We start from the raw sequence: 19,019 nt of genomic DNA, 5'->3' as shown, positions 1-19,019 counted from the left end.
CAACAATTGGCCTCTGGGAGTTGAGGTCCTCTTGCTTGTACTAAGCTTTCTTTCCTATAGTTCTGTCCCCATCTGTCAGTCTTCTCTTACTGCTCACCCCAGTAGCCCCTGGGGTGAGCACTTCCAGCCTTTGGATTTCCTCCCTCAAATGCAGAAGAATCAGGTGAAAGAAGAACACAGATGTGTCATTGACCCCAGGGAGGCAGAGAGAATGCAAGACTTCTCATAACATCTGTGACAAGTCATGGTGATGGATACTAGGTGTCCATCAACCAGCTTCTGGCCTGGGTTGATTCCCACATGCATTCTTTAGTAAAGCTACAGAGTCTTAGCGATGATTGTGAGGTGACTCTTAGAAAGCAAGCTTTGGCATGGAACAGAGCAAAGTGAATTCTGAGAGAGAGAGAGAGAGAGAGAGAGAGAGAGAGAGAGAGACAGAGACAGAGACAGAGACAGAGACAGAGACAGAGACAGAGAAAGGTTATAGGGACTTACAGATGTCATTCATATACACACCAATTCACTCTGCCACCAGAAATGGAGGAATAAAGAAACACCATTGGCCTGATGGTTCACCAGGTCAGTTATTAAATAACTCGATACAGCTGCATTAAATGGAAAAGATAATTCTCTCTGTGTGTGTGGGAGGGGGAGGGAAGGAGAGAGTGGTTTGTGGTATGTGCACATGTGTCTGTAACTGATGCCTCGTGAAGAAGTTAGGTTTAATCCTCTGTCACTCACTGCCTTATTCTTTTGAGGCAGAGCCTCTCCTTAAGCTTAGAATTCTTTTATCAAGTAGGCTGGCTGACAATGAACCTTGGCCATCCTCTTGTGTTTGCTCCCCATAACCCCTGTAGTACTGACATTCCAGTGCCTGTAAGGCCAAGACCAGCTTGTTAAGTGCCTTCCAGGATGCCAACTCAAGTTTTCATTCATGCATAGCCAGTGTTGTTAACCACTGAGCCGTCTTTAAGTCCCTCTACAAGATAATTTTTTTAAATTAAAAAATAGTTTAAACTTTTACAGGCTTATGGAAAATGTTATTTCACGTAGAGAACTGAATATAGGATATTGTCCTGGAGAAGGTTTGTGGTTAGTCTGTAGCTGAGTGGGGGCTTGCATCCTTGGTTTTTGCCATCGTCTTGTCCTGTCTCTATCCGGGCTTGTGGGCAGAGTGGCTCTGGCCCTTTGTGTGGTGACGTGTGAAGTCAGTTTCTTCTCTTCCTTAGACTGCCAGATTTATTCTCTACTAGTCATAGTTCTTCCTTTTGGAATATCTATTTTCCAAAAATGTAACTGAGCCAGGTTCTGCGTATAGCATTTTATTGACTACTTTGGAGAGCATCTGATTATAATGCACGTCAGTAACTGATGACTTTAAGATTCATGACTTGAGCAAAGATTGCATATTTAAAAAGGTTTCTTTGGATTTATATATTTTCTGTGTATGAGTGTCTTGCCTACACATATGTATGTGAACCATGATCCCTCCTGGTACCTGCTGAGGTTAGAAGAGGGCCCAAGATCCCCTGGAACTGGAGTTATGGATGGTTGTGAACTACCATGTGATGCTGGGAATCGAACCTGAGTCCTCTGCAAGAGCAATAAGTGCTTTTAATTGCTGAGCCAGCTCTCCAGCCCAGGTGGCACATTTTTGAAAAGGAAGCCATTTTTTTTTACTGCTAAAAAAGATTGGTTTTCTTTAACTTTTTACTATTTAAGGGTCGCTTAATTTTCCAACAGATGATTTGAGACCGCTGACTTTGGGTTGAATCATATGGTGAAGCACGTGGGGTGGGTTTATTCGGGCCCCATCATTTGAATTGAAGACCGCTGACTTTGGGTTGAGTCATATGGTGAAGCACATGGAGTGGGTTTGTTCGGGCCCCATCATTTGAATCACCGCTGTTGCACGTTTACTTGCCGAGGCCCTCATGAGCTGGCGTGATTGGAGTACTTTCCTTTCTTTTTAAAGGTCGGCCGCTTTGAGATTAACCTCATCAGTCCGGACACTAAGTCAGTTGTGCTCGAGAAGAATTTCAAAGACATCTCCTCCTGCTCTCAGGTAATGTTATCACGTCACAACACAGTATTTGAAGGAACCAATTGACGTGTTCCAAAATTAGCCACTCAACGACGGGGCTTCCATATATCACATCTTATTATTGTAAAATGAAGTACTTGTTATTTTTCTCTCTCTCTCATCTCCCCTCCCTTTCCTTCTCCTGAGACTTTTCTTACACATACAGTTGCTCCAAATTTAGGAGAAATAATGCTTTACAGGACATCTGTTCATGTGCTTGGCTCTGTGGCCACAGATCCTTCCCAGGACCTCACGAGTGTCCATCACACCGCTTTTTCCTCAGCTCTTTGTCTTGATGACATTTCATGAAGTCCCTTCTGCTGGCGGGAGTTTTGTGGTGGTGGATTCTTTTGAAAATACGTCACAGTTAGTGTTCCTCTGACTGTTAGCCTGTGGGTCTTGTGGGTGTCACCAAGATAAGTTTGTTCTTTATCCCACAGCAGGTAATAAAAGGAGAAGTAGTCTTTTTAGCGTCTGTTACCATAAATGGTAAATTTTGAAAAGAATCTTTTGGTACTTTCACTCTTTTATTTTTTACCCCACAAAGCATGTATTTATGATTTAAAAAAAACGAGACAAATGTGCATAATATAATAATATAATATTAGTCATATACCATAGTAATGTGTTAGAACATCTACCCCAAAGTTTGAGCTACCTGAATATATTGTAAACATGAGAAGAAAATTTGTACTTTTCAGAGAAGAAGGCACATTTAAGTCAAAATGTGGAAAGGTTACATATTCGAAGACACTTCTGTGGGGTTGAAATTGTTTGGGGCCTGGGGTCTTAAAGTGCATTCAAGAATAATATAGTCTTTACAGGGTTCCTACATCTTGATGTTGAAAAATCAGGCTGGAGAGAGAGCCCAGCCATCAGAGACAGAGGGTCCCACCTCTACACAAGAAAATCTTGTTGATCGTGTGTCATCTCTTTGAGTTTTGGAGTCAACGTTGCTCTTAGTGTGACATTCAGACTTTCTTTTGATGACAGGAATTTTTTTCTGTTTTACTAGTTCTTTGCTTTAGCCGGTTCACTTTTATTCCTAATACCTTCTTTTAATATTGTTCCTGTAATAGGAAATTTTGAGTGATAAACATTTTTCTACTCTAGCAACTTAGGGAGCAGCAGCATCTGAATCTAGGAAGGTTATATTACGAACTTAGAAATTCCTATTTAAGGAACACAGAAATTTTGTGGGAATATGGTTTTGACCCTCAAAACATTTACTAAGTATTCTTTGCAGTCACCTGTTTATTGGGAGGTCCCTGCAAGATCACAAGCCTCGAAGGGGTTGGTGACCTGTGGTGTGAACATATCTTATTTGGTGGAACATTAGAACCTCATGTATTGAGATGGAACCCTTAAGTGTTTGGTACGCATGGCCACTGTGAATGTGCCTGTCTCCATGGCCGGCCAAGTACTGCCAGCAAGAGTGATGTGTGACCCACGTTTAGCTCATGCTGTACTAGTCACCAAGGAGCATCAGTGAAGGCAGCACCTTCTGGCCCCACTTTTCTAAGCTGCCCAGGAAGCATATCTCAGTGTGCATTGATTATCAGAGTGAAATTAAACACATACAAAGACAAAGAATAGATTCAAAGTAAATATGTGGATGTGGAAGTTCAATATGACCTCTTTTTCCCTTTCCTTTTTCCTTTTACTGAAGAGAGCTCTGCATTATGATATTATGGTGGGAAGGCTTCCAGTCTCAGCCGCTTCATCCTCTTGTCCTGGCCCACTCCCCCTCATCCTCTTGTCCTGGCCCACTCCCCCTCATCCTCTTGTCCTGGCCCACTCCCCCTCATCCTCTTGTCCTGGCCCTCGCCCACAACCACCTTGCAGGAGATGAACGGATACGAGGTGGCTGTGTTCAGTAATTAACTAGCCTGCTTCTGAGTACCTTACACTTACAAATGTTTCTTTCTTTAAAAGGAAAGTCATGTCACTGTTTTCTGGTCATCATGGGAGTCAGGGAGTTTTTTTTTTTTTTTCCTGAAAGCATTGTCCACATCTGAAGACCCATGGAGCTAATGAGGCCCTGTGAGGTCCCCCACTTAGTACTAAGCCAGTAAGGAAGGCTCTTTCAGTGGAGTTGTACAGGTGGAGCTTATTTTACAAGGCTTACAGCCTCACTCCTCTTGGCTTCCCTCACCCTTACTTAAAAACAAAACAAAACAGAGTTGATTTCTTTTTCCATGTCCACTGGCTAGATCGAGTACATTATAATAAGAAAGAATGGGGTCACTACTGATAAACCATCATAGCCGTTTCTCAGTTCTAGCCTCCACATCTTCCTCATAGTAGGTGCCGTTATGCTATTTTGTAATAAAAAAAAAAATAGAGCCCCAGAGACAGTAGTCAGCAACTCAGCACAGTACCTCATCAGTCGGTAGCTGAGACAACTCTTAAGTGCAAATCTGACCCCAAAGACTCCTTTCTTCTCATTTGAATTTAGGGGATGTCAGGCACACTTAGTATTTTCCGTCAACCTAGTTTTCAAATCGCTGGGCTTGCTATTGAAACAAGGTAATCATTGCTGTGTATACTCAGACTCATTTAAAAATGAAAGCATATTTTGAAAACATATTTATTATTAGTGTATGTGTACGTGTGCATGCTCTAGCACACATGTAGAGGTCAGAGGATGACTGTGGAATTGGTTCTCTCCTTCCACCTTTATGTAGGTTCCGGGGATTGAACTCACATTTTCAGGCTTGGGCACCCAGTGCATTTACTGCTGAGCCATGTCATCACCCCTAGACTGATTTTTTTTAAATATAAATTTTATTTTACTTAATTTTTTACTTTAAATTTAATTAATTTATTCATTATGTCCAGACCACAGTTTTCCCTCCTGCCTCTCCTCCCTGTCCCTCCCTCCTCCTCTCTGCCCTGCCCCCCAATCTATTCCTCTTCTGTTTCTATTCAGAAAAATGCATACCTCCCATGATATCAACAAAACATGGCATATCAAGTTGCAGAAAAACTAAGCCCCTCCCTTTGTATTAAGGCTGAGCAAGGCAACCCAGTATGAGGAATAGGGTCTCAAAAACCAGCAAAAGAGTTAGAGACAGCCCCCGCTCCCACTGTTAGGAGTCCCACAAGAAGACCGAGCTACACGACTACTAGAGTGAATTTTTAATTAAAGTAAATATAGCTAAAGTCTTTTAACTTGGATACATAAAGTACAAAGATTTGTGAATGTGCATAATTGGCACTTGCAATAATTAACAAGTAAGTGAACAGGAATATCAATCTTTTCTTTCGTGGTTTCTGGAATAGCTAGATTGACAAATATTCCAGCAATTTCCATACAAGCTTTATGGAAAATACTAAGGAACTACGGTCCTTAATTTGAGGATTGTCACTTGTACTTTTTCTGAGATTCTTAGCTTCACATAGACTAGAACAGGTGTTCTAGTCACTGAGTCACTGACCACTGTGCTGGGACAATAAATTGAAAACTCCATACAGGCAAACATCATGTTTTCATTATAAGAAATAATGGATCCTACTATGTTTTTTTTGTTTTTCATTTTTAATAACAAACCAAAGGGTCTGAGTGGATGTCTCCCTTTATCTGCTGCATCAACAGGGCACCCTGTGAGCTTGCTGGGACATTATGTCTTCTGTCAGATTGCCGTGAAGGAGGAATTTGTGAAGTTAGGAAAGTGTAGAAAAGATGTGGATCTCTGTCAGGGAACATTCCCATAAGCTTGTATTGTATTCTCCCCCCTTTATCTAGGGAATAAAGCATGTTGATCACTTTGGCTTCATCTGTCGGGAGTCCCCAGAGCCGGGACTGAGCCAGTACATCTGTTATGTGTTCCAGTGTGCCAACGAATCTCTGGTAAGTGGTGCTTCTGCCATGCATCTGTCTGTCTTACAATCTCATCTGTTGGGAACTCTGTCCTCGGTGAGGAAAGAAAAGGGCATCTAGAGAGATGAGATGGTGTTACCCTTGAAGCATGCACAGAAGTCAAGAGCCACAGAGAGACCATCACGGCACTTTTAAGTGTGTGTGCCCTTGGCTTTAACAGACTTTGCTGTGTTACCATGGGTTTATTTTAATTTTTTTGGTGGGGCGGGGAAGACTAATGACAGAAAAAGCTGTTATGTTTCCTGTTGCTCAAAGACAAAGGCCACTGAGCTCTTGCTTATTGCTATGGTGTCACGCTCCAGACAATACTTCCATCAGGAGAGTAAAGAAATGCTGTCTCCCCATCTTTTCATTGCCCTGTCTTAATTTTACAAAATGCTTCATTTATTTTGTTTCTTTGGAATTTGCAAGTCAGTTCCCCCACCCCCCAACACTCCTTACTTCTCTCTATTTGAGAAAATCTGTGTAAGGAGGGCTTGGAAATATATCTCACCAAGAAATAGATTGTTTTTTTTTCTCCTCAAAGTTTTTTCTATCCTTCCAGACATGCAGGCTTCTCATCCATTGTCATACAAACATTCAGATGTGTACATCTGAATTATTAGATGCATTTATAGGAAATTTTTGATTTGTATAATTTTAATATGTGTGTACATGTTTGTATGTGTGTGCACATGTACATGTGTGCCCATATGAGTGGAGATGGGAGGACAGTCTTGGGTGTCATCTTCAGGATTGATGTCTGTCTTCTTTGTGCTCACCATTTAGACTAGGCTGGCTCTCCAGGGAGCTCTAGGGACCCTCCTGTCACCCTCCCCAGAACTGGGACAGTAAACACATGCTACCACACCCAACATTTAAACTGGGTTCTAGGGATTTAACTCAGGTTTCTGAGGTAAGCACTTTATCAAATGAGCTAAATCCCCAGCCCACCCCACAGTTTTCTTAAACACATAAGCCTTCCATCAGCATTTCCCCATATCCATTACTCCAGGCCACACTATACATGCTTCCTGGTGCTTGTTACATTTAACTCTGACCTCTGTGTCCTGACGAGGACACCGAGATACTGAAGGCCTGGGAGTGAACTGGTACAAAGATGCTTTCTGATCCCTGTCGTCTAGGTGTCCAGCTTTTTCCCTAGGGAACATGAAATGCCTGTTCTTAGTGATTTCTTATTCTAGAAACTTCCATTTGAGTTCCATTTTCCCTTTAGATAATTAATGTTATTTAATATAATATCCACATCTACCTATCCAGGTGTCCCCTCGTAGCTAAACAGATTCCACTTAGGATCCAGGACTGAACCTTGAGGGAGTTGTCCTCAGATGATTATGGTGGATAGACAGTGACTGGTCCTCACACACCGTGCTCACAGGTCTTCACAGTCAGGTCAACTCTTTTTTTCCCCCTGTCTTTTATGTATTTGAACTTGAGATGACAGAATGCTCATAAGGGCAGAGGCTGTCACGGTCCAGGGACAAATCAAATGTGTTCATTATATCTCCTGCCCAGGAGGAAGAACTTGGTAAAACTCACTTATTTGTAGTCTTGTTTACAGGTTTTATTTAATTTTGTGGGTTCAGTTGGGTTTTGTTTGTTTTGGAAACTGCTAACAGGGATAGACGGTGTGAGATACCCGGCCTTTCAACATCCGTTCTCTGGCCAGTGCTGCTGACTACACTGGCTGTGTGCCCTCCTGTTCTGGGAGACACTGACAGGCTGAGCTTGGGCTTCATTATTTTTAAGACTAGATCAAAGCTAAGATCTTTTAATCCCCCTCTGTTCAAATTCTATCAGTCAGCTTCTTAACTGCGTTGTGTGGCACCAGAACTGAAAGTTAGAAGATAAATGTAATGGGTACTTCCTGTGTAGTAGAGAGGGCAGCTCAAGCCCAGACAAATAGAACAGAACACAACAGTCAGGTCGGGAATACCTGTCCCGGCACCTTGATGAGTGATGGGACTTGGCGGTTGTAGAAGACCGACTATTCCCAGACCACACATGCTGACTTGTCCTCCTGAGCACCAGCTACAGTTACCACTTTCCTTTGCTTCTTCGTAACAATCGGAATGAGTTTGTAAGCTGTGCAGTTGGGGATGGGTCCTGCAGGGCTGTGCACAAGTTCAGATACCGCCCTCCCCTTCTCCCTTCTTTACCCCAGCTAATACTGTTTCACCAAGGCTTAAATTTTATAGAAAATATCATCTCTTCACAGAACTTTCTCCAAATTGATTTAACAAAATGTACAGAAAGTTACAGTCACTAATAAACAACCCTCCTGAACTCCACACACACATAGAAAATAGTCTATGACAGTATAATTAAAAGTAAAAAAAAAAATCTATACTATTCCTGATCTAGAGTTTATATGAACTTAAGATGTAGTGAGATAACAAGAGTAACATTTCTAATGAAATACTGGCGTACTGATAGGAGAATGAGGTTCATAGTCTAGAGGTCATCTTTCTCTCATGTCTGATGTGAATGGTACTTGTGAAAATAAATCTTTAATTTATGAGAAACAAGCAATGTGTAGAGAATGAATAAAAGGACAGACTCCAATTTGGGGGTTGTGTTGTAAATGGTAAGGAAGAGAGAACTATGTTTCAAGAAATGGGACTAATTTACAAAAGTATCTATCTTATTTGAAGAAAATGCTGTATCAGTTGGTCTCAGAACAGGAGGGATGAGGCATATGAACAGTGGTATGTGCATTCCAACCCAGGATGAGCCTGATTCATAGGCTTCAGTCTAACACATATAGGGCACTCCATTATGTGGCTGGTTAGCTTTTTAAGCTGAGCATTGCCTTTTATCAGCAGTTGTTAAAATGCCAGTATTCACCGGATACCTTGAAAAAAGGCATTTTCTAGCAAAAGAAGACTACTTGGACTTCAGTTATTTTTTTTAAATCTAAAACTTAATATAATACTTAAGTTTGATATATCTATAGACATTATCTCCACTATGGAATGTCCTAATAATATGAATGAACTTTCTCTGTCTGATCCCACACTGTATGGTAAGATGGGAACTGTGGCAGGTGGCAACCGCCGAGAATCCTTGCCTTTTGATTGTCTGTGACTGACATTTCTGCCTGTACCTTTGCTTTTGCCCCTTGGACGTGACCTGGGATGTTTTTCTCTTGTATTCATAATGCTCTAACTTGAACTCTGAAGTGCACTAATCTTGTGACAGAGTTTATAGGCCATCTGAAAAAGTAGTGGGTTTTAGAAAAGGAAACACATAATATTTTGGAGGACAGATAGAATTTTCAGTAGTATTCGTTGTAAGGAGAGGTTAGTCGTCACATTTTAGACACCATTGAAATGGCCTCTTGTTTCATCTAGAAAAAGAGAAGAAAACACAAACATCCAATATTTCCAAAGGAAACTTTTCTCAAGGCAAAATTTTTATGTAACAAACACCACACACATGCACACTATTTATATGTAAGATATTTATATATATTATATATGTAATGTACAAATTATATATATGTGTGTATATACATATATTCACGCACACACACATGTACACACATGTGCACACACGCACGCGCGCGCGCACACACACAGTGCACACACGCGCGTACACACATGCACACACGCGCACAAACACGTATGCACACACATGCACACGCATGCACACACACACACACACACACACACACACACACACACACACGCACACACTATACTACCAAATCCATTGCCAGCCCCATCAGTGTCTGACATAAATGAGAAACAAGAAATACAATAAAGGAGATTTGCATGAATAATTAAATTGCCTTTGAGTACTAAACTAAGTAAATAAAATAAAAACATAAAGGCATCAAATATTTCTAGTTCTAAAAATGAGGAATCTTTCTTTTTAATTGGAGTATAGAGTGACATTTTATGAAAAAAACCATTTTTATCTATGGAGCACTGTGAAGTTACTCCTGTGCTTTTCTGAGGTTGGTCATACAATAAAATACAACAGTGATGGCCACGACTTTGGGTTTTGAGGCTTTCTTTCACTTTCGCTAGACTAGTGGAGTTTCTTTACATCCCGGGCTCCTCTCCCCTTCAAATGCAGAAGTCGATCGCTGTTCTTTCAAAACAGCTTCTTAAACCAGACTAGAGAAGAAAAGGGAAAGCAGAGTGAAAACAGAGCCTGCTAGCCATGACAGGCAGCTGTGTTTGCCAGCCACAGTCAGGATGAGGTGGTTAGGATGCAGTATTTCCGCCCCGGGGGCTCCGAATGCTGCGAGACTCCCACCAAGTGTGGGGACGTCTCCTCTTCCATTAGTAGCTGTGTCACAGAAAAGGTGCTGCAGCCTGAGGAAGATGAGGAGCAACGGGGAATACTAGGTAGTTGATTCTGCAGAGAACAGGCTGGCCATGCTGGGGCTGCTGGCCCCGTGGTGACAGCCAGGTCTTGAGCACTTAGCTGTCACAACCTAGCCTCACAAATTATAATGAAAACGGTCACAAGTCAGACAGTGTGGAAATAAGGCCAGCGGCAGTCATAGATCTCCCCACTGTGCTCACACACAAGCTTTGTTTGCTTTTCCACTGAGAGCAACCTGGAAGAAAAGGGTGCCTATTAACACAATTGAACAGTGACTCTAATTTGTTGTCCCCAGTATATATCCAAGGAAACTTCCAAAAGGCATGTTTTTATCTGATAAGCCATTTCATTAAGCAAAGACTTGATCTACCAATTAAGCAGTCTGTGATAGTGTAGCCGCCCGTGGGACTTGAAAATAGCATTCGAGTAACAGATCCGTATTATGTGCCACAGACTGCAGTGGTCTTTTCATCCAGCTTTTAATTATATGGATGAAAGACCTGACTTCAAGACTTGCGGTTTGCTCTCTGCCAGCTCTGCTAGTCATCAGAATTCTATTATTTATTATTTAGTCAGCCATCTATAAAGGCTCACATTGCTGTGTTTTTTATGAATGCTTCTGTGAAAGCCAACTTTGATAGACCCGAGTTTTGTTTCTTCTTGTAGGTGGATGAGGTCATGCTGACCCTGAAGCAAGCTTTCAGCACGGCTGCTGCTCTTCAGAGTGCCAAGACACAGATCAAGCTGTGCGAGGCCTGCCCCATGCACTCTTTGCATAAGCTCTGCGAGAGGATCGAAGGTACCATAGAATGTGGCCTTGGCATGAGCAGGGTTTGCTTTGGCATTTTGACACGCCGAGGTCCCCACTGTCACTGAATCGTTCTTTGTTTCACTGTGAACAAGAGCCCCAGAGGCGTTTCTCTTGCCCAGCCAGTCAAACCCAACTGTGCTATCATCAGTGGCTTCTGCATGCTTGACTTTCTACCTCTCTCCCTTTTCTCCGGAGGGCAGATTCAAGCGAAGGGCTTGTATTTCCCACAGTTCTTAAGGCCCGTTAAGTATGTGCACAGTGGGAACGGAGCAAACATTTGCTGAATGATCAGAGGGAGGCAAACTCACCTCTGACTGGTCAATTCTTCCTTTTCTCCCCTCTCTCACTTGGTGATGTGTTCCTTTATTCTGAAAGTTGAGAACCATAGTCAAACCTGCTTGGCTTCCAGAGTCTTTGGAAAAGCTGAGATAATGGAGGTGGTATCATGAAGCAAGTTCTGTCTTTTTTTTTTTTTTTTTTTTTTTTTTTTTTTTTTTTTTTTTTTTTAAATCTGTGCTGAGATGCAATGCAGTAACGCTTGTCGAGTGTCCACTGTGGATCAGGCAGGATGTGCTGGGGATGCAGAAATGTGTGCCACATAACATACTGTGCCTCCAGAACCTTTTCTGTTTGGAGGAAGAGACAGGCATGTGTGCGGAGAAATGCAGCTCAGGAAGATAAGCGTTGTAATGGATGGAAACAGGGCAAACTCCACAGTAAGGCCAGTAGAACTGTGAACTCTAGTTGTAATTTCTATCCCATAGGCTCCAAAGAAGTGTGTCCTAAACTGTAGATTTATTGAATATTCACACAACTACATGATCTAAAACTATTTTAAGGTAATATTCAGGTTTTAAAGTTTATAGGGGTGATTTACAGAATAGTCATTACTTTAAAACATGAAACATTTACAAAATGTAACGTGTGTGTGTGTGTGTGTGTGTGTGTGTGGTTTGTGTATGCCTGTGTGTGCCAATGTGTGTATATACTCTGTGTGTGTGCCTGTGTGTGTGTGTGCAGTTTGTATATGCTTGTGTGTGCCTATGTGTGTATATATATTGTGTGTGTACCTGTGTGTGTGAAGTTTGTGTGTGCCTGTGTGTGTGTGTGTGTGTGTGTGTGTGTGTGTGTGTGTGTATGGCTGGTGAAGGAAGCATTATAAATCTGTGTGGGAGATGATGCTGTTAGATTAGTTAACTGTACAGAGGGAGAGAGATTCTTTCCACTTACCTATTCACAGGATATTCCAGCTGGATCAAAGAATGTCCCCAGGTAACAAACCAAATAATAAAAGTATTAAAAGAGAAAAACATTTTTATTTCTAAAAGAGGGAAAAACTGTATTCAGATATAAAAAAACAAAAACCAAAACCAAACCAAACCCAAACCAGAAACATTAAAATCAATCGCTAACAACTTGGACCTACTAATTCCAAGGGTTTATTTAGCAGTAACTGCTTACTTGGAAGTAATGGTAGGCAGATTGGTACCCAAACTTGCCAAAATTCTGCAAATAAGAAAAAGGTAAAACTACTGAGGAAGTTTTGGAATCCATTTTCAAAACACTTCTCAGGGAGCTCATATATCTTGGTGGTAATCAATAGCTCTTGGTTTATACTTAAGACCCTCTCAAAAAGAAGGAAATCATTTCTGGGGCTGGAAACATCACTGTCTTAGCACCATGACCATAACAACTCTTATAAGAGAAAGCAACTTAATTGGGGCCTGGCTTACAGTTTCAGGGGCTTAGTCCATTATCATCATGGCGGGGAGCATGGCTGCATGCAGGCAGGTGCTGGAGGAGTAGCTGAGAGCTACGTCCTGATATCCTGATTGGCAGCCAGAGAGAGACCAACAGCCTGAGAATAATACCATATTTTTAGTTTTTAGATTATATTTATTTATGTATTTGTTATGTGTGGGTCCAAGTGTGCCACAGCACACATGTGGAGGTCAGATGACAGCTTGGAGGAGTGGCTTCTTACTTTCCGATGTGTGGTTTCTGGGGTTCAGACTTGGCAGCAAGCACCTTTACACTTGGATCCATTTTGCTCAATACCGAACTATTTTTAAAAATTGCTAGTCTACCTAAAAGTTTATTTTATTTATATATATATGTGTGTGTGTGTGTGTGTGTGTGTGTGTGTGTGTGTGTGTGTGTGTGTGTGTAGCTAGATGTCTTCTTTATAATCCATATATAGTAGCATTGCTTAAAGTGACACCTCACCACACAGTGGACACCTGCTTTTTTAGAATGGATGGTCACTTGATCATTGTAACCGTGAATTAAACTTTTCTTTTTCTTAAAAACAATTAAAAATAGAAGCATTATGGAAAAAATTTCTCCAAAGACTTAATATAAACTATGTGTAAGAGTATAGACTATTGGCTGGAATTGATGATTTAGCACATCTGGAAAGGTGGATTGCACAGCACCGCACATCTGGAAAGGTGCACTGCACGGCAGTGAGGGTGCTGGGTGAGCAGATCTTGAGGCTGTCTTGGACTACAACATGAGACTGTCTCAACAACAACAACCAAAAAAAAATCTGAAATATTTATTAATATCACAATACAGAGAAGTAAAATACTTTGTGGAATAATTGTCCTAAATGAAGTTTTATTCTTTTAGAATGGGAGCCCCTGCGGGGGATTACCCCTGTTTCAGTGCTTCTGTTTTTCAATTTTACTGTTGATTTATATTTATGATCTGAAGTTAGAAGCTTAGCAGTTTTGGTTAAGGCGAGCCTCTGACTTTCTTTTGAACTTTCTAACACAGGTTCTGGGCTGGCATGTTCATTCCCATGGGAGTTCTCAGAGTGCTCAGTTCATGAGTGTAGTGAGTAGAAGCCGGCTCTACTTGGTAGTGTTAGAGATTCTTCGTAGACGTTCTCTGTCCAGGTCCACTGTGGGATCTGTTGGTTTAGGTGCAGTGGTTTGCCATCAGGTTTCACGTTCCAGGGTCCTCTTCTTGAGAAGACTGAAGTTAGGAGCCAGCTGGGGGACGGTGAAGGGTAATGGCCGACGTACACTTAGGCCTCTGCAGCCAGCCTCCACCTCATGTTTCCTTTGCCTTTCTTTTAGGGCTCTACCCACCACGAGCCAAGCTAGTAATCCAGAGGCATCTCTCTTCACTGACAGATAATGAGCAAGCTGACATCTTTGAACGAGTCCAGGTAACACTCTTCACATTTCCCGTATATAAATAGAAGGAAGAACATTGGGCTTGAATTCTTATTTCTGTTCCATTGCCTTTAAGATATCCATCCCCGGGGTTAGCAGAATGGGAAGGCTGGATTTGCATTATCCTCTTGTCATATGAATCTCACTGAGGCTACGGCCAGCGGAGAGAGGTCGCTCTGCCCTACTATGCTCTTGCTTCCTCTGTTCAACAGAAAATGAAGCCCATCAGTGACCAGGAGGAGAATGAACTCGTGATTCTGCACCTACGGCAGCTCTGCGAAGCCAAGCAGAAGACCCACGTGCACATCGGGGAAGGGCCGTCGGTGAGATCCGACTTCCTCCGGCTTACATCTGTCTGTGTGTTCATGTGGTTAAAATATCACCAAGACATGGAGACATTTCTTTCCTGTGTGCTCTCCTCTTTTCTAGGGCGAAAGCCTATCATACTTTAAGAATTTCAGAACTTATGAAGCGTGTGGGAAATTTTAGCAGATACTGGCACGTTGAGATAAAGTCATTATGGTTTCAAAATGTAAGATAATTTGGTATTTTGGGTAGGAGAAAAGACATTCATGTATGTTTATGATGTACAATGTACCTGCTTTAAAAGTCACATTAATCTACTTTTTTTTTTTTTACCATATTCCTATGCCTGTTTTATCTGAATGGTGACATGCACAACAGTCTTCCCCGTGACTGCCTGTTTCTGCTATAGACTGAAGAATGGCATGTCTGTACACATAGCTTTGAACTTACTGTCAGCTGCATAGTGATAAAAACAAACAAACAAACAAACAAACAAACAAACAAACAAACAAGACTACCACTACAACAGCATCAAAGAAGTTACTTACACATGTTGCTCTTAAGGATGTCTATAAATCCTGGTTTTATATTTCACTGCACTGTTTGCATCAGTGAATTATTTTGATGTTGAGACACTTGAGATGTAGCCCAGGCTGCCCCCAAACGCTGACTTATCCTGCTTCAGCCTTTCCAGTGGTGGAATTAGAGGCTGGTATCACCATGCCTGGCTTTGCGGCCAAAGCGGCTGTTTCTGTCTCTAATACGTTTTGTTCATTGTGGGTGTGCATGAATGCGTAGGTCAGAGGAGAGTCTGCAGGAGTCATTTCTCTCTCCCCACAAGTCTCCCAGGAATCTAACTCTGGTGGTCAGGCATGCAGCTCAGCCATCTTGCCCTCCCTTCCAAACCTGCAGGGGATGATCAAGCGTGGCCCTTCAGAGCCTCTGGCATGGGCCTGAAGCCAACAGCCTTCAGAGATGACTGCTCTTCCAGTCTCCGATTTCCCTGACCTTTGTGTGTTTTTAAACATGCCTGGGAGATAAATTACCCTAAGACACACCTTTTTTTTTTTTTTTTTTTTTTTTTTAAATAGGCGCTTCCCTTCTTAGCGTTTATATCAACATTTTCCATATTTATCTAGTGCTTGAGGGCCCACTCAGTGTTTCCCATAGCTTCACTTTCTCTGTCACCAGAGGACTGAGATTGGATTAAATATACAAAGTACCTAATAGTAGACGCCTCACTGATTCACGTTTTTGGTGAAGCTTTGCTAATCTGAAAAGTACATGACCACATACACAGAAAAGTGGAGGCTTTTAAAAATAGTTCTTTATTTTGTATGTATGATGGTTTTGCCTGCATGTCTGTCTGTCTGTCCAGTGTGTGCATGGAGGTCAGAAAGGGCCCTGATTCCCTTAGATCTGGAGTTGTAGAAGACTGAGCTACCATGTGTGTGCTGGAAACTGAACCTGGGTCCTCTGCAAAAGCAACCAGGGCTCTTAACGACTGAGCCACTCTCCAGCCTTGAAAATGGAGTTTGACAGGAGCATCATTAGTCTGCAGCTTGACTTACAGAGTGCTTGGCTCTTTGGAACTTATTTTCCCCTCTAATTGGGACACAAAACAGACACCTTGGAAAGGGATGTGGTAGCCAACTGGAAAACAGCTGAAAAATTATCATCCTGAGTTTAATTTTTGGAAATATGTGAGTGAAATGGAAAGGCATGGAGAAAAGGTTTTATTTCTGTCTTTTTTACTACTTAGAGTAGTAAACTAAAATAATTTCTGTGTTCACAGTGTGGAACATAAATCATTACTTCTTAATTGAGCTCCTGAAGGTTGCTTGCATTTTTTTAATGGCTTACTCCTTAGCCTTCATTTCAAGCCTCATCTAACCTCGAGTGTGTCTACACTATAACTTTGCTGTTTTTCCTTTTCTAGATTATTCCAAATAGTACAATCCCTGAAAATTCGACAAGTGGCGGGAGGTTCAAGCTTGACATTCTGAAGAACAAGGCGAAGAGATCCTTAACTTCCTCCTTGGAAAATATCTTCTCTAGGGTAAGATTGAAGTGGGCTGTGTTAGGTAAACACATCTGTTTTCCACTTCATCTCACTGAAGATGTCCCAGTGGTGGTGGTGGGGAACCTGTTAAGATAACTTTAATTTTGTTAACACTGCATTAAGATAATCTTGTAATCCCTGCACTTGAGATGCAGAGGCAAGACTGCAGGTGGTCGCCAGCCTGGGCTACATGGCAGCACTGTGTCTTAAAAGTCTTATAAACAAGTTTCCTTCTAAAGGACTACATTTGTTCTCCAGCCTCTGATATCTGAAGTCAAGCCACAGAGATTTCTACGTAGACACATGTGTATAGAAAGGAGGAAATTAATCCTGATGTACAGTTCTATAGAATTTTCAATAGTTCTCTATCTAATAATGTTTTCAAAAATGTCTGCCTTTCTTTTATCCATTATTAGAGGCTGATATAAAATGATAAAAACAGTATAAAGTAATAGAAAATTTTGTATTCAATTTAGTAAATTTATATATTTTATTTAAGTGTTAGCAAAATGTTTCCCCTTGCTCTTCAGTTTCCTCTTTCTGAATCATAAGGTCTTGAGGCTGGGGTGCCACGTTTAGGATGTGAATGTTGCCTGTGTGGTGTAAGAGCCAACCTCCAGGAGGCAGCTGCCAGGAGAGGAGGTGCCTAGTCTGGGGACCTGAGTGGTGAAGGAGGGTATAGCCTACTGAGGGAAGTCTGGCTGGGTATGAAAGACAGAGGGGAGGGGCAAGCATTCACAGAGAGAGGTGCCTTCTGTGGAGAGGTAGAGTCTGAGCAGGCTGAGGGTGCTGATTCCAGTGGGAGTGTAGTAATCTCAGTGGGGAGAAGAGGGCGCTTGGCCACATACAGGGGATTGGACACAGAGGATGGTCATGGCATCCAGGAGAGAAGGCAATTGCAAAGAGGAAAAAGGAGGAACCCAGAAGGAACTCTTTTTTGTTGGATTTAACTTAGACTTATCAGCATGAAATTGTGTCTGTGTGTGTACATGTACACACAAATTTACGTGTTATATATTGCCCCTGGCTTTGTCCATCAAGAGAACCTGGGGGGCAGTTTTCCTGTATACATTTGATAACAAGCCTGGTTGGGTGACATCTAATTTCTGGAGTTTGGTTTCTACATGGCAAATAGTGTTGGGCCACATTCATGGCTGTCATTGGTTGTGTGTCGTCTATGTCCTACAGGTTGGCATACCTGTTATCAGACTTCCCTTGTCTTCTGGACCGTGATGCTCCTGAATTCAGCTGGCCTGCTGTTTTTTATGCTTTCCCTCAGCTTGCGTTTGCTGACATGTTCCCTCATTAAACTCAGGCATGGCCTCTGTGGCTATTGCAACCCAGAAGTGGCACTATGTTCATCATAGCAGATGACAAGAACTCCAGCCTGTCACTTTGCTTGTGCTGGTCAGAACCTAGACCACCTGTTATTATGAGGGGACTATGGTTTATCTCATCCAAAACTCATGGTGGAATGTAACCTCTACAAGGAGAGAATAGGAGGGGACATCTTAATGAGGTGATTAACCTTCACATGACTAGTTGATGGATGGGTTAATAGGTGAGCTATAAAGTGGGGCTGCTGTCACAGCCAGCTTGGCCAGGTCTGTTATGCTTCCTCTCTCACCACGTGATGCTCTGAGTCACCTCACCACATTGATAGCAGGAAGGTCGAAACTGGATGTGACCTCTTGACCTTGAACTAGAATTGTGAGCCCAAAGTAAACTTTTCTTTGTTAGTGACCTGGTCCGTGACATGGTGATATTAAAAACAGAAAACAGAAGACCCAAAGAGTAAAGTTCTTTCCTTTTATTCTACTTCAGCGTGCCCTGAGGAGCGAGGGCAGTAGCATACCCATTGTCTAGGGATTTGATGAGCAGTATGCAAATTTATACACGAGGCTGCTGAAAGCACTGCTTAGCCTGGCTGTTGTTACTGTAAAGTATGTTGTATGTGTCATTTAGCAATTAGCTCTGAATTATTATATGACTATAACATGCATGCATGTACATATGTATGTATATCAGTTTATCTATTATCTATTTATATATTGTCTGTCTGTCTGTCTGTCTGTCTGTCTATCCATCTATCCAGCCGAGCCCATTCCAGGTAGCAGGTTTTTTTTTGGGTGTGTGTGTGTGTAATTCACTAACATGAGGAGCTCACCATTATAAGGCCTCCATTGTAACCGTTTTCCTGAGTTATGCCACCAAGGAAGATGGATAGCAACACACTCAAAGTCAGTAGTATGCTCCTCTCAGGTCGTGTACCACTGTGGAAGCATGACTTTAATAACACGAACCTTGATGCTCTTGCCCTGCAGGGGAGTACATGATAACAAGATCCTGACCAG

At 42.0% G+C, this 19,019-nt stretch overlaps 1 protein-coding gene across 2 annotated transcripts in view; it reads left to right on the top strand.

Moving 5' to 3' along the window:
* The window catches only part of Tbc1d4 (TBC1 domain family member 4), a 156,698-nt gene that overhangs the window by 94,631 nt on the left and 43,048 nt on the right, over positions 1 to 19,019 (top strand). For both annotated transcript variants that reach the window (XM_006978002.4, XM_006978001.4), the window contains exons 3-8: positions 1,976 to 2,065; positions 5,832 to 5,936; positions 10,971 to 11,103; positions 14,199 to 14,290; positions 14,510 to 14,620; positions 16,543 to 16,662. In XM_006978002.4, the coding sequence (XP_006978064.2) occupies positions 1,976 to 2,065; positions 5,832 to 5,936; positions 10,971 to 11,103; positions 14,199 to 14,290; positions 14,510 to 14,620; positions 16,543 to 16,662 (651 nt within the window). The remainder of the gene's footprint in view (positions 1 to 1,975; positions 2,066 to 5,831; positions 5,937 to 10,970; positions 11,104 to 14,198; positions 14,291 to 14,509; positions 14,621 to 16,542; positions 16,663 to 19,019) is intronic.

Source organism: Peromyscus maniculatus, chromosome 9 (genome assembly GCF_049852395.1).
Source record: "Peromyscus maniculatus bairdii isolate BWxNUB_F1_BW_parent chromosome 9, HU_Pman_BW_mat_3.1, whole genome shotgun sequence".
NCBI classification, from domain to species: domain Eukaryota; kingdom Metazoa; phylum Chordata; class Mammalia; order Rodentia; family Cricetidae; genus Peromyscus; species Peromyscus maniculatus.
Note: the sequence above shows the minus strand (reverse complement) of the source record. Positions and strands in the feature narration are given on the sequence as shown.